This window comes from Marmota flaviventris, chromosome 4 (genome assembly GCF_047511675.1).
Source record: "Marmota flaviventris isolate mMarFla1 chromosome 4, mMarFla1.hap1, whole genome shotgun sequence".
Lineage (NCBI taxonomy): Eukaryota > Metazoa > Chordata > Mammalia > Rodentia > Sciuridae > Marmota > Marmota flaviventris.
The window spans coordinates 56,938,887-56,961,446 of record NC_092501.1 but is presented as its reverse complement, the minus strand read 5'-3'; the positions used below and the strand labels follow the sequence as shown (position 1 = coordinate 56,961,446).

General features: G+C 34.1%; 1 protein-coding gene across 4 annotated transcripts in view; it reads right to left on the bottom strand.

Annotated features, from left to right (window-relative positions):
- Nucleotides 1-22,560, bottom strand: part of Ctnna3 (catenin alpha 3) — a 1,728,170-nt gene that overhangs the window by 63,835 nt on the left and 1,641,775 nt on the right. For all 4 annotated transcript variants that reach the window (XM_027931212.2, XM_027931213.2, XM_071611230.1 and 1 more), the window contains one exon: nt 8,188-8,293. In XM_027931212.2, the coding sequence (XP_027787013.2) occupies nt 8,188-8,293 (106 nt within the window). The remainder of the gene's footprint in view (nt 1-8,187; nt 8,294-22,560) is intronic.

The following is a 22,560-nucleotide window of genomic DNA, read 5'->3' as shown; positions in this document are numbered from 1 at the left end:
TAGCTCTTTAATATATTGTTTTGTTTTTATAAATTTAAATTTTATAACCATGGGGTTATCTAGTACAGGTAAGAAGATATCCTGTCAACCTAAATGGTTTTCTCATATTAAGCCATTTCCACTCTTTTAGTAAGATTCTTAGTACCAATACAGAATGCACCTTCTAGTAAAAAGAGGAAAATTAAAAACTCTTCATTCCTTTCCAGTTAATTTTGGAGGATGAATTAGCAAAGTGAACACTTTTAAAGATCTTTATTCATAATCTTAGCATTTTTTTTCTTTTGCTCATATTAGAGTAAAAACTTTATTTAAAACACATTTAAAATGACTTCTGCAATTTCAGGTAACAATTTAAATTCTGCTAAGCTGGCAAAGCCTGGTAATGAAAAGTATTAGGTGTCATTTTGAATTTCAAGAATAGAAATTTTAAGCAATCAGTGGCAGTAAAAGCATGCCATGTCCATGACCTTTCTCTTCCCACAGGGCTCATCCCTTCACCTCTTATCCAGCCCAGTGGCTATCTCATTTTACGTTTTTCAGAGTTATAAATCTTCAATGATTCTATCTTTTACTGTACTGTCAATGTCTCTTTTTCCAATCTTTGAGCCTATCAACATGAACACTCTAAACAAAGCTTCTCTTTATCACAGTGGTCCATGTCCCTTGTCTCTCCTTTTTTTAATATTTTCTGAATTGTAGATGGATACAATATCTTCATTTTTTATTAATTTTTAATTTTTATGTGGTGCTGAGGATTGAACCCAGGCCTCATGTGTGTAAGGCAAGTGCTCTACCACTGAGCTACAGCCTCAGCCCTCTCAGGTTTTTTGTCAGGACCATATCTTCTAAAAATATTCTGATGTGAATTCCTTATTTCCTGTATATGCTGGACACCAACTTCAACTCCATTCCACAGAATTTTATTTCATTAATATTCCTAGTGGTCTCATAATTGGAAAGAGTACTGTATCTGTTGCAATCCTTCCCTTATTTCATCTCTCCGTAGCTTTTAGATCTTTTATCTTCTTGATATCCTGCTGTCTCTTAATTCTCATAAGAGAATTTCATTTCATGAATGTTTTTTCCTAATTCTATAAGAGTTTTTATGACCTCCTTGGTAAGCATTTGGTTTCTTTTTGTCTGCTCCTATTGCTATTATATCCTGGGCCATCTTTGACTCTTACCTTCTTCAATAAAAGTAGACAATAGCCTGACTTCATCTGCCACTTACAAAGTATAAATTTCAAATCTCAGTAATCCACCCATGCCTTCAAGAGATCCATATAAATATGGCATTTGTCCATCCCATTTCAGTGTCTTGTTAACATTTCACACTCAACATATTTAACTTTCAACCACTTCATACTCTATGTAGCTTACTACCAAATTTAATGCTATGGTTTGAATATAGTTTAAGTATGTTCCCCAAGGTGATGTGTTGAAATTTAATCCAAATTGTGAGCCACTAAAAGAGTGGAAACTCAATCTACCTACAGTATTTAGAAGTGGGGTCATTCAGAGGTGACTAGAATTCAACAAGGTCATCTGGGTGGAACTTCCATGACTGAACACTGGTGGCTTTATAGGAAGAGCAAAGAAACCAGAAAAGGCATGTATATCCCTTTCTCTTGCCATGTGATATCATGCCACCTAGGACTCTGCCAGCAACAAGGCCATCACCAGATTTGGACCTTTGGACCTCTAGAACAGTAACTTCTTTTCTCTATAAATTTATCCAGTTTCAGTTTTTTTATTATAGTAACAAAAAACTAATAAAACCTTTCCAGTATGTATTTAAGTATGGACAGTCATTAATTTGTGATGATCCTGTACCTAGAAATCTTCAACATAGTAGATATTTCTTTTTCTTTGCTCTATTTATTCGGACTGCTAATTTACAAACTCAAGTTTCTGAAACATGGAACAGAGAATGTACCCAGGGAAATATGATGAAAAATACATTGAAACTCCTTTATAATGTCAGTGATGGAAGACAACACTGACTCATATTGTCAAAATAAATGTCTGATTTGTGAGAACTACATTTGAGAAACTATGATTTGTGACTTATCTCCATGCATAAATGTTGTTATCAGAAATGATATGCTATTAAAATTTTGTCATGTCTCTCTGTTTACACTAAAATTGTCTTGAATTTAAGAACTCTTTTAAATTCACTTTTAGTTTCAATTTGGTTTTATGGTTCTTAAGAACATGGCATATACTTTAAACACTGATAAAGATTAAAGGTAAAGATATTTTCTTTCTTCTCCAATGTTTGCTTCCTCCAGTAGATGTTCCTACTTTTCAATTTTATGTTGACGTCTATGAGAAATTTTTCAAAAGGACCCAACACTACAAAAATAAATAAATAAATGAATAATAAACAGATAGGTTACTAATAGATTACAACTCACCTCCATTTTGCCTGAAATTCCATGCATGACTTGAATTGAAATGAACTCATAAAAATGTGTTATCTTACACACAGAATTTGGATGTGGAAAAGTTAACTCAAACAAACTCTGACTATTTGGAATTAAAGACAGTAGCAGCTGTAAGAATAAACTTCCCTCAGCTCTCCTCTGCCCTCCTATAACTAAGGCACCCCCACCTCCTATGCTCTAGAACACCACCTTATACTTTGGTTCCGGGAGCCATGATTCATACATGAAATTAACCTAAATATATAATCTTGTCATAGCATGTAAGAAGTTGTTTCAGTGGGAAAATGACAGATTCAGTAAAAGGGAAAAATGGTAAAACATCATCCTTTTAAGCAAGAGACTATCACTCAAGAACGAGAACACATCAAATATCCTGTATTAAGTCTATTTAATTCCTGAGAAGCTGTTAAATACTTATTTTTATGAAGTAAGAGTTCATTATTCTATAAAACAAATCTAGGCTCTAATGTTTGTCTGAAATAAATTGCAGACCAATAATAACATCAAAACAAACAAACTGTCACAAGGTGTATTTGGGAATTATATCCTTAAATGACATGTAATTATGGTATAATGAATACTCCAGAAGTTTAATTCTGGCGTAGTTTCATTAAAATACCGTTTTTGACTCAGAGCCTCAGCATGAAAAGTCAAATGAGACTAACCACCAACAATATTTAATCAAAATATCAGTATAAAGTACATGTGCAGATTGAGTGCAATGTGAGTAATTTGACTTATACTTCTTTATTTTAAAATGTCATCTTTACTTGAATTAACATTAACCGTCAATGCATTTATCACTAAACGTTGATTTTAATTGTGCTCATTTATGATTAGGTGGCAGGACCCAGTCAACAGCCTGCATATCTTTGTTTTAAAAAAAATTATAACAAGCAATTAGGCTTCAGAAATACCACACAGGGTCAGAAAGTCTAATTTTGTTCTCTTCTTGTGCAACACGCTTTAACAGATGCTAAGTTTACTTTTGGCTGCTATTCATCTCCTTCCTATTTGGGGGTATATTGCTTCTGTAACTAATTGAACTCTTTTTTGTGTATAATTCCTATCTTATGAAATTTATAACATCTGCTAAAATGGAGAATTACATTATAGTGTGCAGGAATAGAAAGAAATTTGTGACAGGGGTCTGGAATCTTTTCCATTTCTCCAACCTGTCATTATGTATATTTATAAGGGAAATGTTTAAATTTTTGATAGCTAAAAAAAACATGATGTCCTTTAAGATTATATTGTGTAATAAAGACAAAAAATTGTATGGGTTCTATAGGACTTAGAAAAGCATGTTTTAGATGTCTTATTAAGCTACCACACACACCATCTCAATACAATTTTTTATTTGTTTTAATTAGTTTTGCATAACAGTAGAATGCATTTATGCACTTTGATGTATCATATATAGATGGGATATAATTTCTCATTTTTCTGAGTATACATGTTGAAGAATCACATTGGTCATGCAGTTACCTATATACATACAGTAATAATATCTGTTTCCTTCTACTATCCTTCCTATCCCCACATCCCCTCTACCTAATCTAAGGGAACTCTATTCTTCTCTAGTGCCCTGCTCCCCTTATTGTGAATTAGCATCTTCATATTAGAGAAAACATTCAGCCTTTGGTTTTTTGGGGGATTGGCCTTGTTCGCTTAGCATCATATTCTCCAAATCCATCCATTTACTGGCAAAACCCATAGTTTCATTCTTTCTTTAAAGCTGAGTAATGTTCCACTGAAAAAAATTATATATATATATATATATATATATATATATATATATATATATATATCACATATTTTTATCCATTTGTCTATTAAAGGACACCTAGGTTGATTCCATAGTTTAGCAATTATGAATTGAGCTGCTCTAAACATTAATGTGGCTGCATTGCTGTAGTATGCTGATTTTAAGTCCTTTGGGTATAAACCAAGGAGTGGGATAACTGGATCAAATGGTGGTTCCATTCCAAGTTTTCTGAGATACATATTGTACACATGTATCTTCATACTGCTTTCTATAGTGGTTGTACCAATTTGCAGTCCCGCCAGCAATGTATGAGTGTAGCTTTTCCCCCACATCCTTGCCAATATTTATTACTGCCTGTTTTCTTAATGATTGCCATTCTGACTGGAGTGAGATGAAAACTTAGAGTAGTTTTGATTTGCACTCTCTAATTGCCAGAGATGTTGAACACTTTTTCATATATTTGTTGATGGATTGTATTTCCTCTTCTGTGAAGTATCTGTTCAGTTCCTTAGCCCACTTATTGATTGGGTTATTTATTTTTCAGTGTTAAGTTTTTTTGAGTTCTTTATATAGCCTAGATATTAATGCTTTATTGGAAGTGCATGTGGTAAAGATTTTCTCCCAATCTATAGGCTCTCTGCTCATGTTGTTGATTGTGTCCTTTGCTTAGAAGAAGCTTTTTAATTTGAATCCATCCCATTTATTGATTCTTGATTTTACTTCTTAGGCTTTAGGAGTTTTGTTAAGAAAGTCAGGTCCTAAGTTCATGAAGAAGATTTGGGACTAGTTTTTCCTCTATTAGGCACAGAGTCTCTAGTATAATTATTTTAGGTTCTTGATCTGCTTTGAGTTGAGTTTTGGCAGGGTGAGAGATAGGGATTTAATTTCATTTTGCTACATATGAATTTCCAAGTTTGTCAGCACCATTTGTTGAATACGCTATCTTTTCTCCAATGAATGTTTTTGGCACCTTTTTCTAGTATGAGATAACTGTATTTATGTGTTTGTCTCTGTGTCCACTATTCTGTACCATTGATCTACAAGCCTATTTTGGTGCCAATACCATGCCATTTTTGTTACTATTGCTCTGGAGTATAGTTTAAGGTCCACTATTGTGATGCTCCTGCTTCACTTTTCTTGCAAAGGATTACTTTGGCTATTCTGGGTCTCTTATTTTTTCAAATAAATTTCATGATTGCTTTTTCTATTTTATGAAGAATGTCATTGGGATTTTAATAGGAATTGCATTATATCTGTATAATGTTTTTGGAAGTATGGCTATTTTGACAATATTGATTCTGCCTATCTGGGAGCATGGGAAAGTTTATGAGATATTAAGTGATTGATACAAATAAATTTCCTGAGGGTACTGGGTATTTAAATAGAAGGGTTTTATCATACTGTACTGCATAAATTAGTTCAATTATTATACATTAATCCAAAAACTTAAATGTTGAGATGGAAATGTTAACTATTATGATTTTATCATTACATATTGTACACATGTATCAAATTATTACTCTGTACCACATAAATATGTACAATTAAAATAATAAAACATACACAACTAATTAAACAATATTTTAGTTCTTCTCTTTCTTGTTAGCTGACAGTAATTCCTTAGAAGTGAATTATGCCTGGTATATGCACAATGAATACATGCACAAGGAAGTAAGGTGGGGAGGAAGAATGAAGAAAGAGGGAGCCAGGCAAGCATAATTAGAAGCCTCAACTAATCAGATTCCATTTCATTCTCTCTGCATATGAGCTTTAGAAGTCATGCAAAATAAAACTATTATTGATCTAATAAAATATGTATATATTATACTACAATATAATATGTATTTATGTATTTCAAGTTTACACTAGATTAAATTGGAAATTACTTAGCATTTGGCCTTCTGATACTCCAGTAAAAAGCAGACTAAACAGCATCATAGAAATTCTTTAAAATTTTGAACTACTAGATTGAACAAACTAGATAGCAACTAATGCCCCCGGAGAGTTTTTTCATAATATGCATTAGCCACTGAAAATGGCCTTGTTTTCATCATTGTCTTCCACAATCAAAATCAGTTATTATTTAATGCCTAAAATTTATATGTCAATCTTTAAAAAAAATATCAGAACACTTTCATGGACAATCTCCCAAGATGGCCACTATGAAAACATAACCTGTTTATTTATTAGCAACTTTGATTCTTCAGAACCCTATTTGTTCAGAACAGAAATAATTCATTTGAAACTGCTATACCATATGAAATGGAAAAGGCCATAGAGTCATCCATAATTCTTCATTAGTCAGTGACTATTTCCTTCAGCTTGTTGTAAAATGTCAAAGCTATATGGAAGTGAAATTGTACCTTTGCTTCCTCTCTTACAATCTGAATAATGCTAAAAACAATGGCATAATTTAATGAAGCTATATTATATAAGTACCTACTGTAAGGTTGTCTGGTCAAATTAAAGAATACCAACATAAGAAAAAAACTTCCAAGTCACATAAGTATTTGAACTTTAAAAACTGTGAATTCCAAAATATACAGAAGAAAAAGGATAGGAAGAATTTAGTATGTTAAAAGTTATTAGTGTATGTAAATCTGTGTAATGAACTGTAAGGTTTCACCAATTCCAACAATATTTAGTCTGTCTTTTAAAAGTGAATGCAATAAAATTCTAAAATAAGAAAAATATAGGGGCATATGTGGGCTGTAGTCATTTATTCAGACTTGGACATTTTTAATTATAGTAGAATACAACTTGCTTTCAATTATAAGTGCTCCATACTGGCTGAATATTCCCCATCTGAAATACTTGGGACCAGAAGTGTGTCAAGTTTTGGAGACTTACTTATAAATAATTTTTTTAAAATTTTGGAATATTGGTTGAACATGCAAAATCTGAAAACAAAATGCCCTAAAATCCAAAACTTATTAAAGTACCAAATCTATTTTTGGATTTTTAAGGATGCTCAATTTGTACTAAAACATAAGATTAATAAAATTTGTATAATTCTTAAAGCCAAGACAATAAATGATATGTATAACTCAAGGACTTTAAAAAATGTTTTCTCTGCTATTATCAGTTTTTATTTGTTTTTCATTTATTGTATATTCAAATAATAAAGAATATGGAATTATATGAAATGATATGGAATAAGTGCAAAGCCAAAAAGAGAAGTGTTTTTTTTCTGAGGAGGAATTAATATTTATTATGAAGCTGAATTAAATATTAGGCTTCAAAGTAATATTATACCCCAGTCTAAATATTAATTGAATATCTCAATAAATTAAATAGTGGAACTGACAGATTTTCCAATTAAAGTTACTCATAACTTAACTTAAATGATGTAGCTGCTACTTAGAAAACTGAAAAAGAGCCATGAGACATATAATGAAAGGAAATCAAAGTGTTTAGAAACACCAGTCTCCATAAGAATGATATACTTTCTTTGTTATATATTTTCACTTTAGTATTCACTAATTAATATTTGTCTTTTAGTTTTATATATAATGTTATAATATATTGTTAACCCAAGAAACTTAACATAATAAAATTTTAAATGTCTTCATTTTTGAAAATCAAAAATAAGCAATCTAAATTGTCAAGGAAAAAACACTGTTTGGTTATTAACTGCCAATTAAAATTAACAGTTTTTTTGAAATGAAAAAGCTGATTCAAAAAATCATTTGAAAACATTTAAAGTGAAAAGAAATTTCCCCTAAAAGAAGTTAAGCTTCCTTAGAATTAATTGTCCACTTTATAAATTATTAATTCTTAATAATATTATTGATACTTGTATATTAATGTTAATAAGTTGTATATTAATAATGTTATAAAATTAAAAATAACCCAAATGCAATTTAAGGAAAATATACAATAGAATAAAAATCCATCTTTGCTCTAATTAATGTTTGAATGGCAAGGAGCAATGAGCATGGATTTCACAATTTCCATTTGTAAATAATTCACCTGGTTAGCAATCTGCCGAGCGAGGACATCCATCCTTGATCCTGATTCTGATATCATTTTAGCTGCATATATCACCTCAGTTGTATGTTTTAGTGGGCCTTTGCCTCTGAAAATAAAAGAATGCATGTTAGTTTGAGTGCTTCATAAAACAATGGATCTATATTTATATTGATAGATAAACATCTATATTTGCATATATAAAATATTTGCATCCTGGTGTATTGGCAATTAGTTTTACATACTTTGGTCTTGGGTAGGTACCAATCAGACTTAAGTCTTACATGAATTTTTTTCTAAAAAAAATAAAAGCTTTATTGTGTTAAGATTCAGAAAATGCTACAGAGAATATGGATTTCATTGCATCTTCATTTCCAGGTGTTTATTATAGTAAATAGCAGCTTAGAGATGCTCTTGGAAATCTCTGAGATGCCTAAAGACAAAGGTATTTTCCTGATTCTAGCAACGAAAATTATACTTTGGACATTATATACATGTATACATTTAAAACTGCATTTGATCAACAAGGTTACTTTTAATTTTTTACATTTTAATCGGTAATTTTACAGTTTTTTCAGTTATTGGTATTAGGTTTTTATCATATTATCTTTTCTCCATATTACTTCAAACACAGAAAGTCCAAGCCTGACAAATGTATAACCTGGGACATTTAACACAGGAGCATAAATCAAATTCTTCCCCCAGTTGGCCCTGCAGTTGTCCTTCCAGCTTTAAAGAGAAGATATCCTAAGCCTTACCTAAGTAAATCCACTTACTGTAGCATCACTTCAAAGGAAAATGCTAATAGCATTGCTGCAATGAGTGGAAATTTTCTCCCAGACAAAAATGAATTTAGGCCTGAGAACAATTCAACAGAAGTACTTAAAAAGAGGTACCCTCTGTTCATCTTAAATAATGATCCAGCCTTATTTTGAAGAAATATGTTATAAAATTAGCTGTCACACAGTAGCCCACCCATGTGCACAGTTTGTGCTAGTCAAGAGAACCATCCAGGTGGCCCAGTTGTCTTTATAAGATTTTGACATGTATTTGATCTTGTTTTGCCTACCTCACAGTTTTGTCATTTTAATACCACGCTGTGAGCATTAAAAAAAAAAAAAAAAAAGGCAGGGGGTTGGAATTGAATTTTAAACAATATAATAGGGAGTCTAACTTCAGAGTGCCCCAGAAAGTCAATGGTACCTGTAAAGAACACCATTTATGTATTCTTCCTTACATGTTTTGTTTTGGTTTGGTTTTTGGTTTTTGTTCAGGGGCACTTAACAATTGAGCCACATCTCCAGCCCTTTCTTTGTATTTTATTTAGAGACAGGTTCTCACTGAGTTGCTTAGGGCCTTGCTAAGTTGCTGAGGCTGGTTTTGATCTCACAGTCCTCCTGCCTCAACTTCCTGAGCCCCTGGGATTACAAGCATATGCTACTGTGCAAGACACATGGGATATTGTTGTCTCTGTCTAATCTTCTTTAATCAAGTCTCTTGCTTTTAATCAATCTCTTCTTTCTAAAGTATAAGAAAAAATAAATATATCATAGTAGTTGAGTAAATCTGGATTCATATTATCTTGAACTGTTTCCCAAAACAGATTACTTCCTACTATGTATAAATCAAGAAAGATCAATAACTCCTCTGTGCCTCAGTTTCTTCAGTGATAACAGTAGCACGGACCACATATGGACATTCTAAGGACTATATGAGTTTATTTCTATACAGTGCTCTGAATGTTGTTGCTTTAAACAAAGCAAGAATTCACATATATAAGTTACAGCTATTCTTACTTGAAGACAATTTTGGTTCAAAATGCCCTGGAATACAAGCTGGATTGTTTTTAGGATTTTGCAGGCAGGGAAAGAAGGAAAAAGGGCACTTACTACATTTTTGGAGCAACTTTCTATTTGTTTCTTCAGTGATTGACCATTTTGATATGAGAGCAGCATTTCTGCTGAGGAAAATCGGTACTGGCTTTGGCAAATTACTGTGAAAAGACAGTCAGATACCTTCATATCTAGATCATTTTACTTGGATCTCCACTCTTCAAAGATGTGAGGTGTGTGCAACTAGACTGGAATATGAAAATGAGATTTTTTTTGTTCTATTTCCTCTTCCCAGAAAAAAAGATGAACGGTTATCAGAATTAATGAAGCTGTTGCGTCCAATTAAAACTACTTTTCTCCCTATTTCCTAACCTCCTTGTTGTTACTACATGGACTTTCAAAGATTTGCTTTCTGGTTTTCTGTTATTTTTCCCTAGCAGAGAATGGGACCCTGGAAGAACAGTCCTTTTAAGCAATGGTCTCAATGCTTTAGGGGAAGGAGGGATAATAAGGAAGGTGGAAGAGAACAATAAACTGGTCAGAATTAGAAAAAGATTTTATGAATTCAAAATACAGTGGAGTTACAAGAGAAGGGGAGTGAAAATAATCTTTGTCTATGTGTTATTTACACCTTGGACTGACACCTAATGTTAAATCTGACCTATCTGTTATTAAAGGAATATCTTTGTTCACTAAGAAGGGTGGAGCTATGTAGTGATAAAAGAGGAGATTCATAAAGCTAAGTGGTCATAGAATTCTACACCTGAAAACCTGAACTCTCAAAAGCTTGTGTCAGAAAGGTCCCCTTCCATTACGTTTGTATCCTTTCTGTGGTGCCTCTCAAAGATATTACAGACAAGTTTCCTTGTGAAAATAGAAGAGTGTATGTAACACAATGAGAATCTGGCCTTAGAGATGGTTATCATCACACTTCTCTGAATCTGCTGACATAGGTTGCTTTGAAATTTAAAAAAAAAAAGTCAACATTAATCATTACGATATTGGAGTTGCTCTTATCAAATTTACTTTACGCATCAGGGAGGTCTAGAAGTTATGTACAGGGTTATGTTCAAGAAAGGCATTGCATTTCATTATTTCTATGCATCTCTGGAGAAAGTTAGACTTAAATAAAGCTGTCTAAGCTCCCAAAAGGCAATGCATCAATTTTCAAGGTCTTAAACAATGGATAAAGGTTGTTACTAAGGAGAGCAGCTAAAGCTCTCTCGTAGCTTGCACCATAGACAAAGACTTAGATCTAAGGAATGCAGCTAATGTACCCTTTCCCTCAAAATAATATATTTCCTGTATAAAAACACTATGCTGATAAAAGAAAAATCACCTCTAACTTTAAACACGAATCTTGTTATGAGCCCACTATCATAAAAATAACGATAAGGGTTAGAAATTAAAAGCAATGATCATACACTATGACAGACCACAATCATTCCCTTTCCCACATTTTTAATTAAATGTATTGCTTGGCAAGCTTCCTACTGAGTGCCAAACAAAATCCACATTTTACAAATGATTCCATAGCATGCCAAGCTTCCAGAGGAAGCCATAATTACTGAAACTATGATAGATTTTTAACATTCTCTGCCTGAAATGTGCTGTGTAATGAAAGCTTTTTTAAATTGGGAAATACATTCAAAGGTTGTTTGCTGCCTTCATATTCATAATAGGGTCCCAGGATTTCTTGTCAACAAACTGTGCCTTAAATCATGGAGTTGGATCCTACAGAGAAAGATGCCCAGAGGAGGAAGGAGGGAGATTGAAATATTTGAAAATATTTAAAGAAATCAGAGGCCAGAAATTTTAATGTACTGAGGTTATAAAATAATAATCTATCTCCTAAAAAGGAGGGTAGACGGAGGTCTGAGGTGGAGGGCTGGCCTAGTGACAACTGTATTAGGTGATGCATGTTTGTTTAGCCAGGCCTCACTGCATACATATTGCACAACATCCTGTGGCATACAGTAAATGTATACAATTTTACGTGTGTAATTTAAAACTAAAAAGTAATTTAAAAAAATAAGAGTTAGAAGGTGTAATGGAAGCCCTGCAATAATTCAAAGATGGAGACACCATGGGTATTTCAATTAGGTGAGTGAAAGGGACATCTCTGAAATGTAATATCTTGGTTTAACATAAACCTGTTGGCCATTTCTGACATGTCCATCTTTGACTCTCTTCCCATTTCTGGCATTCGATTCCTCCCTTCTTTCTTTTGACTAAGCACAAGCAATTAGAAGATGGTGCAGATGACCAATTAACTGGGGTTCAGATTTAAGAACCAAAAAACACCAAATGGTTTCATATATTTATTTTGTCTTTTTGGCAACAGAGGATAAACAAAATGATTTGGTAACTTCTGCTACTGATTGAAAACGAAACAGAAAGCTCAATTATATTGTTTGCATTTTGTTGCTCTTAAATCTTTGATAACAATATTATTCTCCTTTTTAACCAAAAATTTTTACCGTAATCTTCACCTCACCAGGCCTATCTTAATCTTCTTTTCCTTTGGTGCTTATATTTATTTTGAATAAGTCCCATGTTATCACAGTTCACTTAATAGATTAAAACAATGACGCTGTACATTTTCTTCTATAATACTATTTAACACATATATCATTTTCTACATGCTAGTTTCCATTCACACACTATCAGTATAATCCCCCTCTGAATTTAGAATTGTTATTATCTTTAGTTTGCAGATGAGGAAACTGAGGAGAAGTTAAACATATCTTGACCAAGTCACGCAGCTTATAAGTATTGGAGATGGGACTTGAACTTAGGCAGTTTGGCCTGAGGATCTGCTTTTAAAAGCTGTGCTATGCTGCCTCCCATAAAACACACTAAATTAAAATTAAAATACCAGAAGTTCTGTTTAGCCATTGATGACTGTTACCATTTATTCAATAGAGAGCAAAGATGAAGGTTAGATTCTGGCACTGGTTATCAGGGAGATCCACCAACAGTGACTTGCTCACACCCAGAAACCTCAAGGAATACTGCCTAAATCTGTGTCCCAGATAAATGAGAAAAAATATCCTATATGGTATAGACTTGGCAGGTTCATGGCAAATGGTTAAAGGGCTACAAAAGCCTACGGCCTAGAGTTTCTTGAGATAGTATTGCTTTCTCTTTTTTTACCCTAATTACCTTTCCTTCTTCTTCCCACATCCTAAACATTACCTTCTCCAACTTAGACATCACATGTGCCACGCTAGAAGGGAAACTGTGTTTCAATGTTTATTTATGATGTATCAAATGAATTTTTTTATTGGAAAGTCCTAACTTTAGACATAGTTTTGTTTTGTTTTGCTTGCTTATTTATAGCATTCAAATTGATGCTTCAACAGAATAAAATGAATAGGAACTTGGGACATACATTTAATTTGCATTCCAGTAATTTTACTTATTAGCAAATTAGTCTTAAGTAAATAATGACTTTTGTTGGTCTGAGCTTGTTCTCTCTCCATTAAAATAATGATTGTCATATTTTTCATATGGTAAGGAACATAAAATCAAATGTATTACAAAATATTTGTCATATAGTAGTTGCTTATCATATGCAAATTTTTCTTTCCTTTCTCCATTTACAAATAAGGACATCTTATAAAAATTACCCTTTGATCTTTTTATTTAAATATTATAGTACTTGCCAGATATCAACTGAATTCACTTCATTACATTCTTTTTTATATCTGATGACAATATTGTTCTGTATAGCCTTGTCTATAACATCCTTTCACCAAGAAAAAAATAACATAAAATATATACCCACATAAACTGTGTGTGTGTGTGTGTGTGTGTGTGTGTGTGTCTGTGGTATTGTTATTGTTGTTCAAGGCTATTGTTTAACTTTTTATACAGTTTATTTCCACTTAGTGATGGATCTCTATGGTAGTGTAACTTCCCAGGATTAATGATTTAGTTCTATAAGGGAACCACCAGAATTCCCTTACTTGTAATTCTGTGTTAGATAAAAAACAACAAAAAAAATGAAATTATCATGAAAACCACTCAAATGATGAGATGAAGAGAGATACCACACTCAAACAAGGACACAATATTTCTCTACTATTCAGACATAAAACTTGAATTAGGCAACTTTCTCCCTCTAATGTTACTTTCCCTTTAAAGTGTCATTCTCAAGTTTTGAAGACTCTATAAAAGTCCTTGGTAAATCAGCTAGTGAATAATCAGCTAACAATCATCTGGAGTAATTAGAATCCTAAGGAACCTTTGGGATTCAAGTCTCAAAATGATGTTGCTCCATGAGAGAGTAAAAATATGTCTGAAAAAATTATGCATATATTATACAATTATAGATATATTTGTCATTTCTTCTTTTCTTGTTCTATATTATTCAGAACATCAAAATATGTATAAGAACATCAAAATGTCTTAGTGGCCTCAAACAGTCAAGTTGATTTTTCTCTCAAATCATAGTGAAGGTGGCTTGTGGGGTAGTAAGCTATGTACCACACAGTTGTTCAAGGACCCCAGTGCTGTCCCCTAAAGATCCAGGACTCTCCTCTGCAGGGAACCATTGTAGCCAGGCATCCAACACCTAAAAAGAATGAGACTAGAGGATCTCACAGTAGGCTTTAGGGACAGGATGAGAATTGGTACATAGCACTCACATCCACTTTCCAGAATACAGTCAAGGACTCATGTAGCTGCAGAGAAGCCTTGGAAATATGTCAAAATTGGGCCCAGGAAGGAGAAGGGTTTCATGAACTCATGTCATATTCCCAGGGATGTTGATATCCAATACAGTGTATTTTCCATTTCAGCAAAAAGGGGTTGTGAAATTTTGGATGTCACCAAGTAGAGTGGAAATTTGGGAAAGAACCATGGTCCTTCACCAATACAATTGAAATTATAAGACAGATACTCTGCCTGGGCACAAGGCCAATTCTATTTCTTATTTTGAAATTGTCACAATATAGAGACCATTATTAACAACAAAAATTACAAAGGTTCTGCTTTGTGCATGATAATGAAAGTCTGTCTTATTCATCATTGTATTTGTTTATGAAACAAGGATGAGACTTATTTTAGAGAAATTTTAGAAATCTGTCTAGGAGAATACTTAGATAGAGTTACTATTGTTATTGCTGCTGATGTTAATGTTATGATTATGTGGTAATGGTTTTGTGTTTGTGTGTATGTATGGATAGGGAGTAGGGATTCTCTACCTCATATCTATGAACTAGTTTTCCAATAAGGTGTAAGCCATAAATCTTTTCTTCTGTTCTTTTTTTTTTTTTTTTTTTTTTTGCAGGGGTTCAGGTTACCAGGGATTGAACTCAGGGTCACTCCATCACCGAGCCACATCCCAGTCCTATTTTGTATTTTATTTAAAGATAGGATCTCACTGAGTTGCTTACCACCTCGCTTTTGCTGAGGCTGGCTTTCAACTTGTGATCCTCCTGCCTCAACCTCCTAAGAGCTGGAATTATAGGTGAACACTAGTGTGCCTGGCCTGTTCTTCAACTTTTAGATTCTCCAAATTCCTCTTAACCTCTTATTGTAATTATCAGAGAAGGAAAACACCTACAGTAGGAAACAAGTAGGATTAGAATAAAGAATTTCTTTATCAAAGTTTGCTTGTTTTTAATTTGGAGGCAAAATAGAGGTCAACAAGACGGATATTTTGTCTTTTGTAAAACCCACTATTTCAGTTCTTCCTAACTAAAGATTTTACCATTTTCTGTTAATTTTGTACTGAAAATATACATAATAACAGGTTTTGTCCTATTATTTTCCTCTTGCAGAAACTGTTATGATTAACTGTCTCACTCCACTCAGTTCTCACACCCCACCCTGCTGCAGAGTGGTGCAGTGGTTTTGCAGTGTGCACATTTAGGAGTTGGCATTCATGTCCTGGAACTTCTATCATTGTACATATATCATCTTGTGCTGCCTTGCATGCTCACTCTGTGCCTGATGTTTACTCTTTTCATCCTAATAACCAGGAAATAGAATCTTAGAAGTTCAAAATTCCTTATTTTTTTCCAAGGTATAGAAATACAGGTTAGTTTAAGTTGAATAACAAAGAGTTTAAGTCAGTACATTTGGAGCCAATTAAAAATAAATTACAGGGTCTTAGTATCATCATAGGGTTTTCAGTGGTCATCTTAAAGCATTAAAATTCAATCGATACCTCTAAATCAGTGGATTATTTCACATGTTGCAATGGAACAATCCTCTCTCTCTCTCTTTTTTCTCCCCCCCCCCTCACACACACACACACCTAGAGATCCCCAGCCACTGTTTTGAATGAAGTCCTATTAAAGCATCCTTCATTGCTACTCAAACTAATCTCAAGGGGCATTGAAAAACAAACAAGAAAAACAAACAAACAAACCAAAAACCTCTTCTTTATCTTCTTTGGTTGAATTTCTCTTATCAATGATCTCACATTTATCTTTTTCTTCTCCTTTTTCTTCCATTCTACTTGGGTCTATAAGTAAATACATCTGGGAATTATTAACCCCAATGAACTTTTAGTTCATTGAGAAATGTAATCTAGTGATGGGGACCTGGGATTGACCATATGTAGTTTAATAGAATGAACAATGAAGCCATTAATGGTATTGTGACCCTTAACACTGGTGAAAACTGTGGCTTCTAAACAGAACTTCTTTCCTAATGCCAGTCTATTTTTTGAATGATTAATAAGTTATTTTACTACCATATCTAAAGGTCATAGCCATATAAGAAAAATTACCACTCTCCTCTACTCTTCCAATGCTGAGAAAAATCACACATCGATCTAAAGAGAAAATTGGAGTTGGTAGCTTTCTGCATCCCAATTCTTATTGCTTCATCTACAACCTACAACAGGTATCATTCTTGTATCAGTTATTCTTATCCGTCTTCCCACTGTTTTTGTTTCTATCCAAAATAACCTGTAATGCAATACAGGCGTATTTACTGCAACTTAAGTTTCATGTGTATAATGGAGTCATATTAAGTTAGGAAACTGTGTGGTCAGAATGGAGCAATTTTTAAAAATTCCCCAATAGGTATCCAATCATAACTGTAGCCCATTTTCATTTCCATACAAATTTTTTTAAGGTGTGGCTTTTTAATTATTTTTTAAATTGATTTTATTTCTTTAAATACATGACAGCAGAATGCATTACAATTCTTATTACACATATAGAGCACAAGTTTTCATATCTTTGTATATAAAATATGCTCACGCCAATTCATGTCTTTATACATGTACTTTTTTTTCATTACAATTCTTATTACACATATATACCACAATTTTTTATTCTCTAATTACACATATATACCACAATTTTTTATATCTCTGTATATAAAATAGGTTGACACCCAATTTGTGTTTTTATACATGTACTTTGGATAATGATGTCCATCACATTCCACATACTTGCTAATCACCTGCCTCCTCCTTTTCCCTCCCTCCCCTCTTCCCTATCTAGAATTCATCTATTTCTCCCATAGTTTCCCTCCCTACCCTAATATGAGTCAGCCTCTTCATATCAGAGAAAACATTGGGCATTTGTTTTATTTGTTTTGGGGCAGGGGATTGCCTGATTTCACTTAGCATTATCTTCTCCAATGCCATCCATTTACCTGCAAATGCCATGATTTTATTCTCTTATGTTGCTGAGTAAAATTCCATTATGTATATATACCAATTATTTTTTATCTATTCATCCACTGGGGGCATCTAGGTTGACTCCACAGTTTAGGTATTGTGAATTGTGCTGCTATAAACATTGATGTTGCTGTGTCCCTGTAGTATGCTGTTTTTAAGTCCTTTGGGTATAGTCCGAGAAGAGGGATAGCTGGGTCAAATGATGGTTCCATTCCCAGATTTCCAAGGAATCGCCATACCGCTTTCCATATTGGCTGCACCAATTTGCAGTCCTACCAGCAATGTATGAGTGTATCTTTTTCCCCATATCCTCACCAACACTTATTGTTGTTTGTCTTCATAATAGCTGCCATTCTGACTGGAGTGAGATGGTCTTACAGTAGTTTTGATTTGCATTTCTTTGATTGCAAGAGATGATAAGCATTTTTTCATATATTTGTTGATTGATTGTATATCCATCCAAATTTTGAAGTAGCTAATCTAATAGATTGGATCCACAAACTTCCTATTAGAGGAAGGGGCAGTGCTTTGTTGGCGATAAATATTGGGGGACTGCCCTCCCAAGTGGGCCTTCTTGCTAGATTCCCTTTTGGGGAACACTCTTCTACAATTTTTCCATGCAGACCTACTTCCGAGCATGTGTTTGATTTATCCTGGAACCTTGGTATTTCTAACACTATAATTCTTGTAATTAATTTGTTATTGCTACTGTAACAAATCTCTAACAACTTAGTGGCTTAAAACAACACAAATTTATTGTTTTACCATTCTGTACACCATAAATCCAAAATAAATTTCACTAGGCTAAAGTTGCAGCATCAGCAAGACTTGCTCCAGGAAATTTTAATTACAGAATCTGCTCATTTGCCTTTTTTTTTTTTCAAGCATCTAGTGGCTGCCTGCTTTCCTTAGCTTGTGATTTCTTCTTCCATCTTCAAAGCATGTCACCACTATTGTGCTTCTGTCATCTCACTGGTGGCCTCTTTTTTGTTCTCCTACTCCCTCTTGTGAAGACCCTTGCTGTATTGAAGACATCCAGATAATTCAGAATAATCTCTTCAATCTCAAAATCCTTAACATAATCTCATCTGCAAAGTCCCTTATTCCATATAACACTCACAGGTTGGAGGAGAAGATGGATGACTTGGGGATCATTATTCACCCTGCTACAGTTCCCCCAAATCACTACCAAGATGCCAGAGTTGCCTCCTATAAGAAAGCTATTGGTTCCATGAATTTAGATCAAATCAGCTAGAACAAATGGACAGTACTATAGAATTTGCTTCTCCAATCGCTGTTCTTTCTTTATTTCCTTTTTTTTAAACATGACCAATATCATTCCAATTACCAGTGAAAAGTTCCAGTTCTTGGTTCTTAATTGTTTGCTAGCTATATGCTCCTTTACTTATAATTCATACTCAAGGGGGTAACCTAGGAAATATGGAGAGCTGTGGAAATCAGAGTTGCCTGGGGAGAAACTATGTGTGTTTGGTGTTTTTCCTCTTTCTACCATTTATATCATACTTTAAATTTAACCTGCCTTTCTGCTCTCCCGGTGCTACACATTAAGCACACTTGGACTGAAAGCACTTTGTACCCTGAGATGTGACAAGAAGAAGGGAGGAATCTTATTCTGGGGGAAATGGAGAAAATTTTTAGGTTTTATTTATTGGAAACCAGGGATTGAACCCACTAAGGTACATCCCCAGCCCTTTTTAAAAATATTTTAAGACAGAGCCTTGCTACATTGCTGAGGCTGGTTTTGAACTTGTGATCCTCCTGCCTCAGCCTCTTGAGTTGCTGGGATTACAGACCTGTGCCACTGTACCCAGCTTCAGGTGATGATTATATGTACTCATTTCCTCTTTGAGATCCACATAATTTGAAAACTCTAGAATTTGTTTTCATAAGACAATAAGAAGCTATACATACTCATTTCATATTTGAAAGGGTTACTTAGGGACAACATTATTGTTAAAAATCACAAGTTCTTGGTTATAAAAATTGTGAAATATGATATAAACTTCTCAGTAGTGACGTTCCAGGTTCATATGAGTACAGTGAAAATTGACAAGAAGGTCATTTTTATCTTCCCTCATACATGCAAAAGTTGTCTCTGTTATGACCTCTTCCTACATCTCCCCAAGAGATTGTAAGTCATTATTCATCCACACCTTTTCAAGCCATAATGGAAAATCTGTACTCAGCATCAACATTTGAAAACATGTCTTTTCTTACCCTCTACACATTACTTCTCTGAGTGTGTACATTAATCAAAGCCAGTGTACTGTAAATACAATCACACTCTCTGACTGTGGGAGTTCCTCTTTTTCCTGTTGGTAGTGGCCTCAGCATTAATCATGTGCACAATCTCTTACAGAGCCTGGGCATTTTTTCCAGCTTCCCCTTAAACCACTGTGATATACTGGCTGTCCTTGCTCCTTTAATATCTGACCAAATTATAGGGTGTTTAAGTCAGTTTTTGTGCTGCTGTGATTAAAAGACCCAGCCAGAATAATTGTAGAGAAGGAAAAGTTTATTTGAGGGCTCACGGTTTAAGAGGTCTTAGTCCACAGAAGGCCAACCCCGCTCCTCAGGCTCGAGGTGAGGCCAAACATCATGGTGGGAGAATGTGGTAGAGGGACCCAGCTCATATGATGATCAGGCATCAGAGAGTGAGAGAGGTCCCCACTCACCAGATATAAATATATAACTCAAAGCCATGCTCCAATTCCCACCTCCTCCATTCATACCCTACCACTTCAGTCACCACCCAGTTAATCCCTATTAGGGGATCAATTCACTGATTGGGCTGAGACTCTTACAACCCAATCATTACTCCTCTGAACCTTCTTGCATTGTTTCACACGTGAGCTTTTGTGGGATACCTCATATTGAAATCATAACATAGGGGTTCAGAAGATAGTCATTTTACATTTAGAAAAATAATATAATTTGGTTATTATTATTTAGCATTTGACCATGCCAAAGCCTACCAACTCACTTCTTACCCTGCTCATGATTCAATGTTATCCTAAGATCCAGATGAAGAAACAGAGGTGAAAAGAACACTACCTTCATCAAGACCTGTCATAGTTAATGGACTGGGTATACGACTATTCAGTGATCTGACTTGCCCCCAGTTGCAGGCCTTCTTGTTTCTGAGATGACAAGAATCCACCAGCTGATCTTTGGTATGCCCTCCTTTCCCTAGTTCAGTCGGTACAATGACAGTTTATTAAATTCTAGGACACTATAAAGTCTAATAATCTCAATTTTCAGCTTGGAAGTAACTTAAAACATACTGTTTTATGCATCTAGTTTTCACATTAATGTGTGACTACTGCTGCTCTCAATCAATTCACATATTTTATTATCATATTATGAAGTTAACCAAAGTCAATTTCTAAAGGGCAGGAATTTAAAATTTGAAATATTCAGCTTTCATTGAAACACACATATTACTACTACTAATACTACTATTACTACTACTGTGATGGATGACAAAACCAAAGTTCACTGTAAAATAAAATTATAAAAAAACATTATAATGGGAAACCTATGCCTGGGGAAAGGGTTAATTCTCCTTCCCTTTGTCAGCCTTTCTTCAAGAAACCTAATTAACCTTAGGTCCCTCCCTACCTTTTGGGTTGTGAATAAGTCTAAGAGTCTGACTACTCCCTTTTGAAATGTAAACACTCCTATGCCAGGCTTTTAGAGTTAGAGATTTAACAGATGCCTGTGAATACAGCCTTTTCTTCTAAGTTGTTTCTATAAGCATGCTTTATGTTAGAGACCCTATATATAAGTCATGTAGATTAAAAAAATATATATTTAAGAAAAAAAAATCCCCCAATGATAGGATGGGGTCTAAGATGATGCCAAATAACCTATAAATGTTGTGAAAAACTGCGGCTCAGGGCTCAGAGTTTTAAGTTTGTTCTCCTCTGGGCCTGACAGCATAAAATGAAGTTCAGAGTTCTCCTCCTCTTCAAGTTCTGCTTGCTGTTTCTCAACTGGTCTGTTTCCTGCAACACTACTACTACTATTACTAATACTTTCTTATCACCTTGTCATGACCAATACCTGATTATTTATGTAATACAATTTGAGACAACATATTTGTTAACTTCTCAATGAAAACTTAAAGCAACATGGTAAAATAGCATTTACTTAACATCATTCCCAGATGTGTGATCCCTCCTCTCATCTGTATGTACCCTTACTCTAAAACTTACTTGCCTTAGGGTTAAAATAGATGCATCCCATATCTAAGTAGATTGTCTCATGTTGTTATAGGATGGCACTATACTAAAAATAATATAAACTGGGGTTATATTTTCTTTTTTGTTGTTTCTTTCTAGACATTTTTGCTCTTTGTTTAAAGGGATGGATATTGTTATGCTGCCCTAGCCGTGTGCCATGGGTCATGGTGTCAGGATGGATTGGGTTAAGAGCATCCCCACCCTATTCTTCCAGGGATCTATTTCATTCAATTTTCTTTTTCTGAAAGTAGGCTTCAGTGTTTTGCCAAAATTCTTTTGAAAATTTTAATGGTGAAGTGGGAACATATTGAACTACATTGAGATGATTGCCTTTCTCTATTTCCTGTAACTCCTCCTGAAACCCCAGTGTTTCTAGTTTCGAAAATGCTCACTGAAACAGAAGACACTGGGCCTCCAATTAAGTGGGGTGTTTAGGAAGAAAAGAATATGAAATAAGAAAACCAACAGTCAAATGATAGGGAGACTATTCTGAATACAATAGAAATGCCTTAGCAGTTCTCAGGAGGAGACTCAGTTCATTTCAGTAGCTTACAGCTCTGCTACTGAATAACTTTTTTTTTTTTTCTCAATGGGAAAAAATAACATTTTCCCAGAAGACTAAAATCATTAA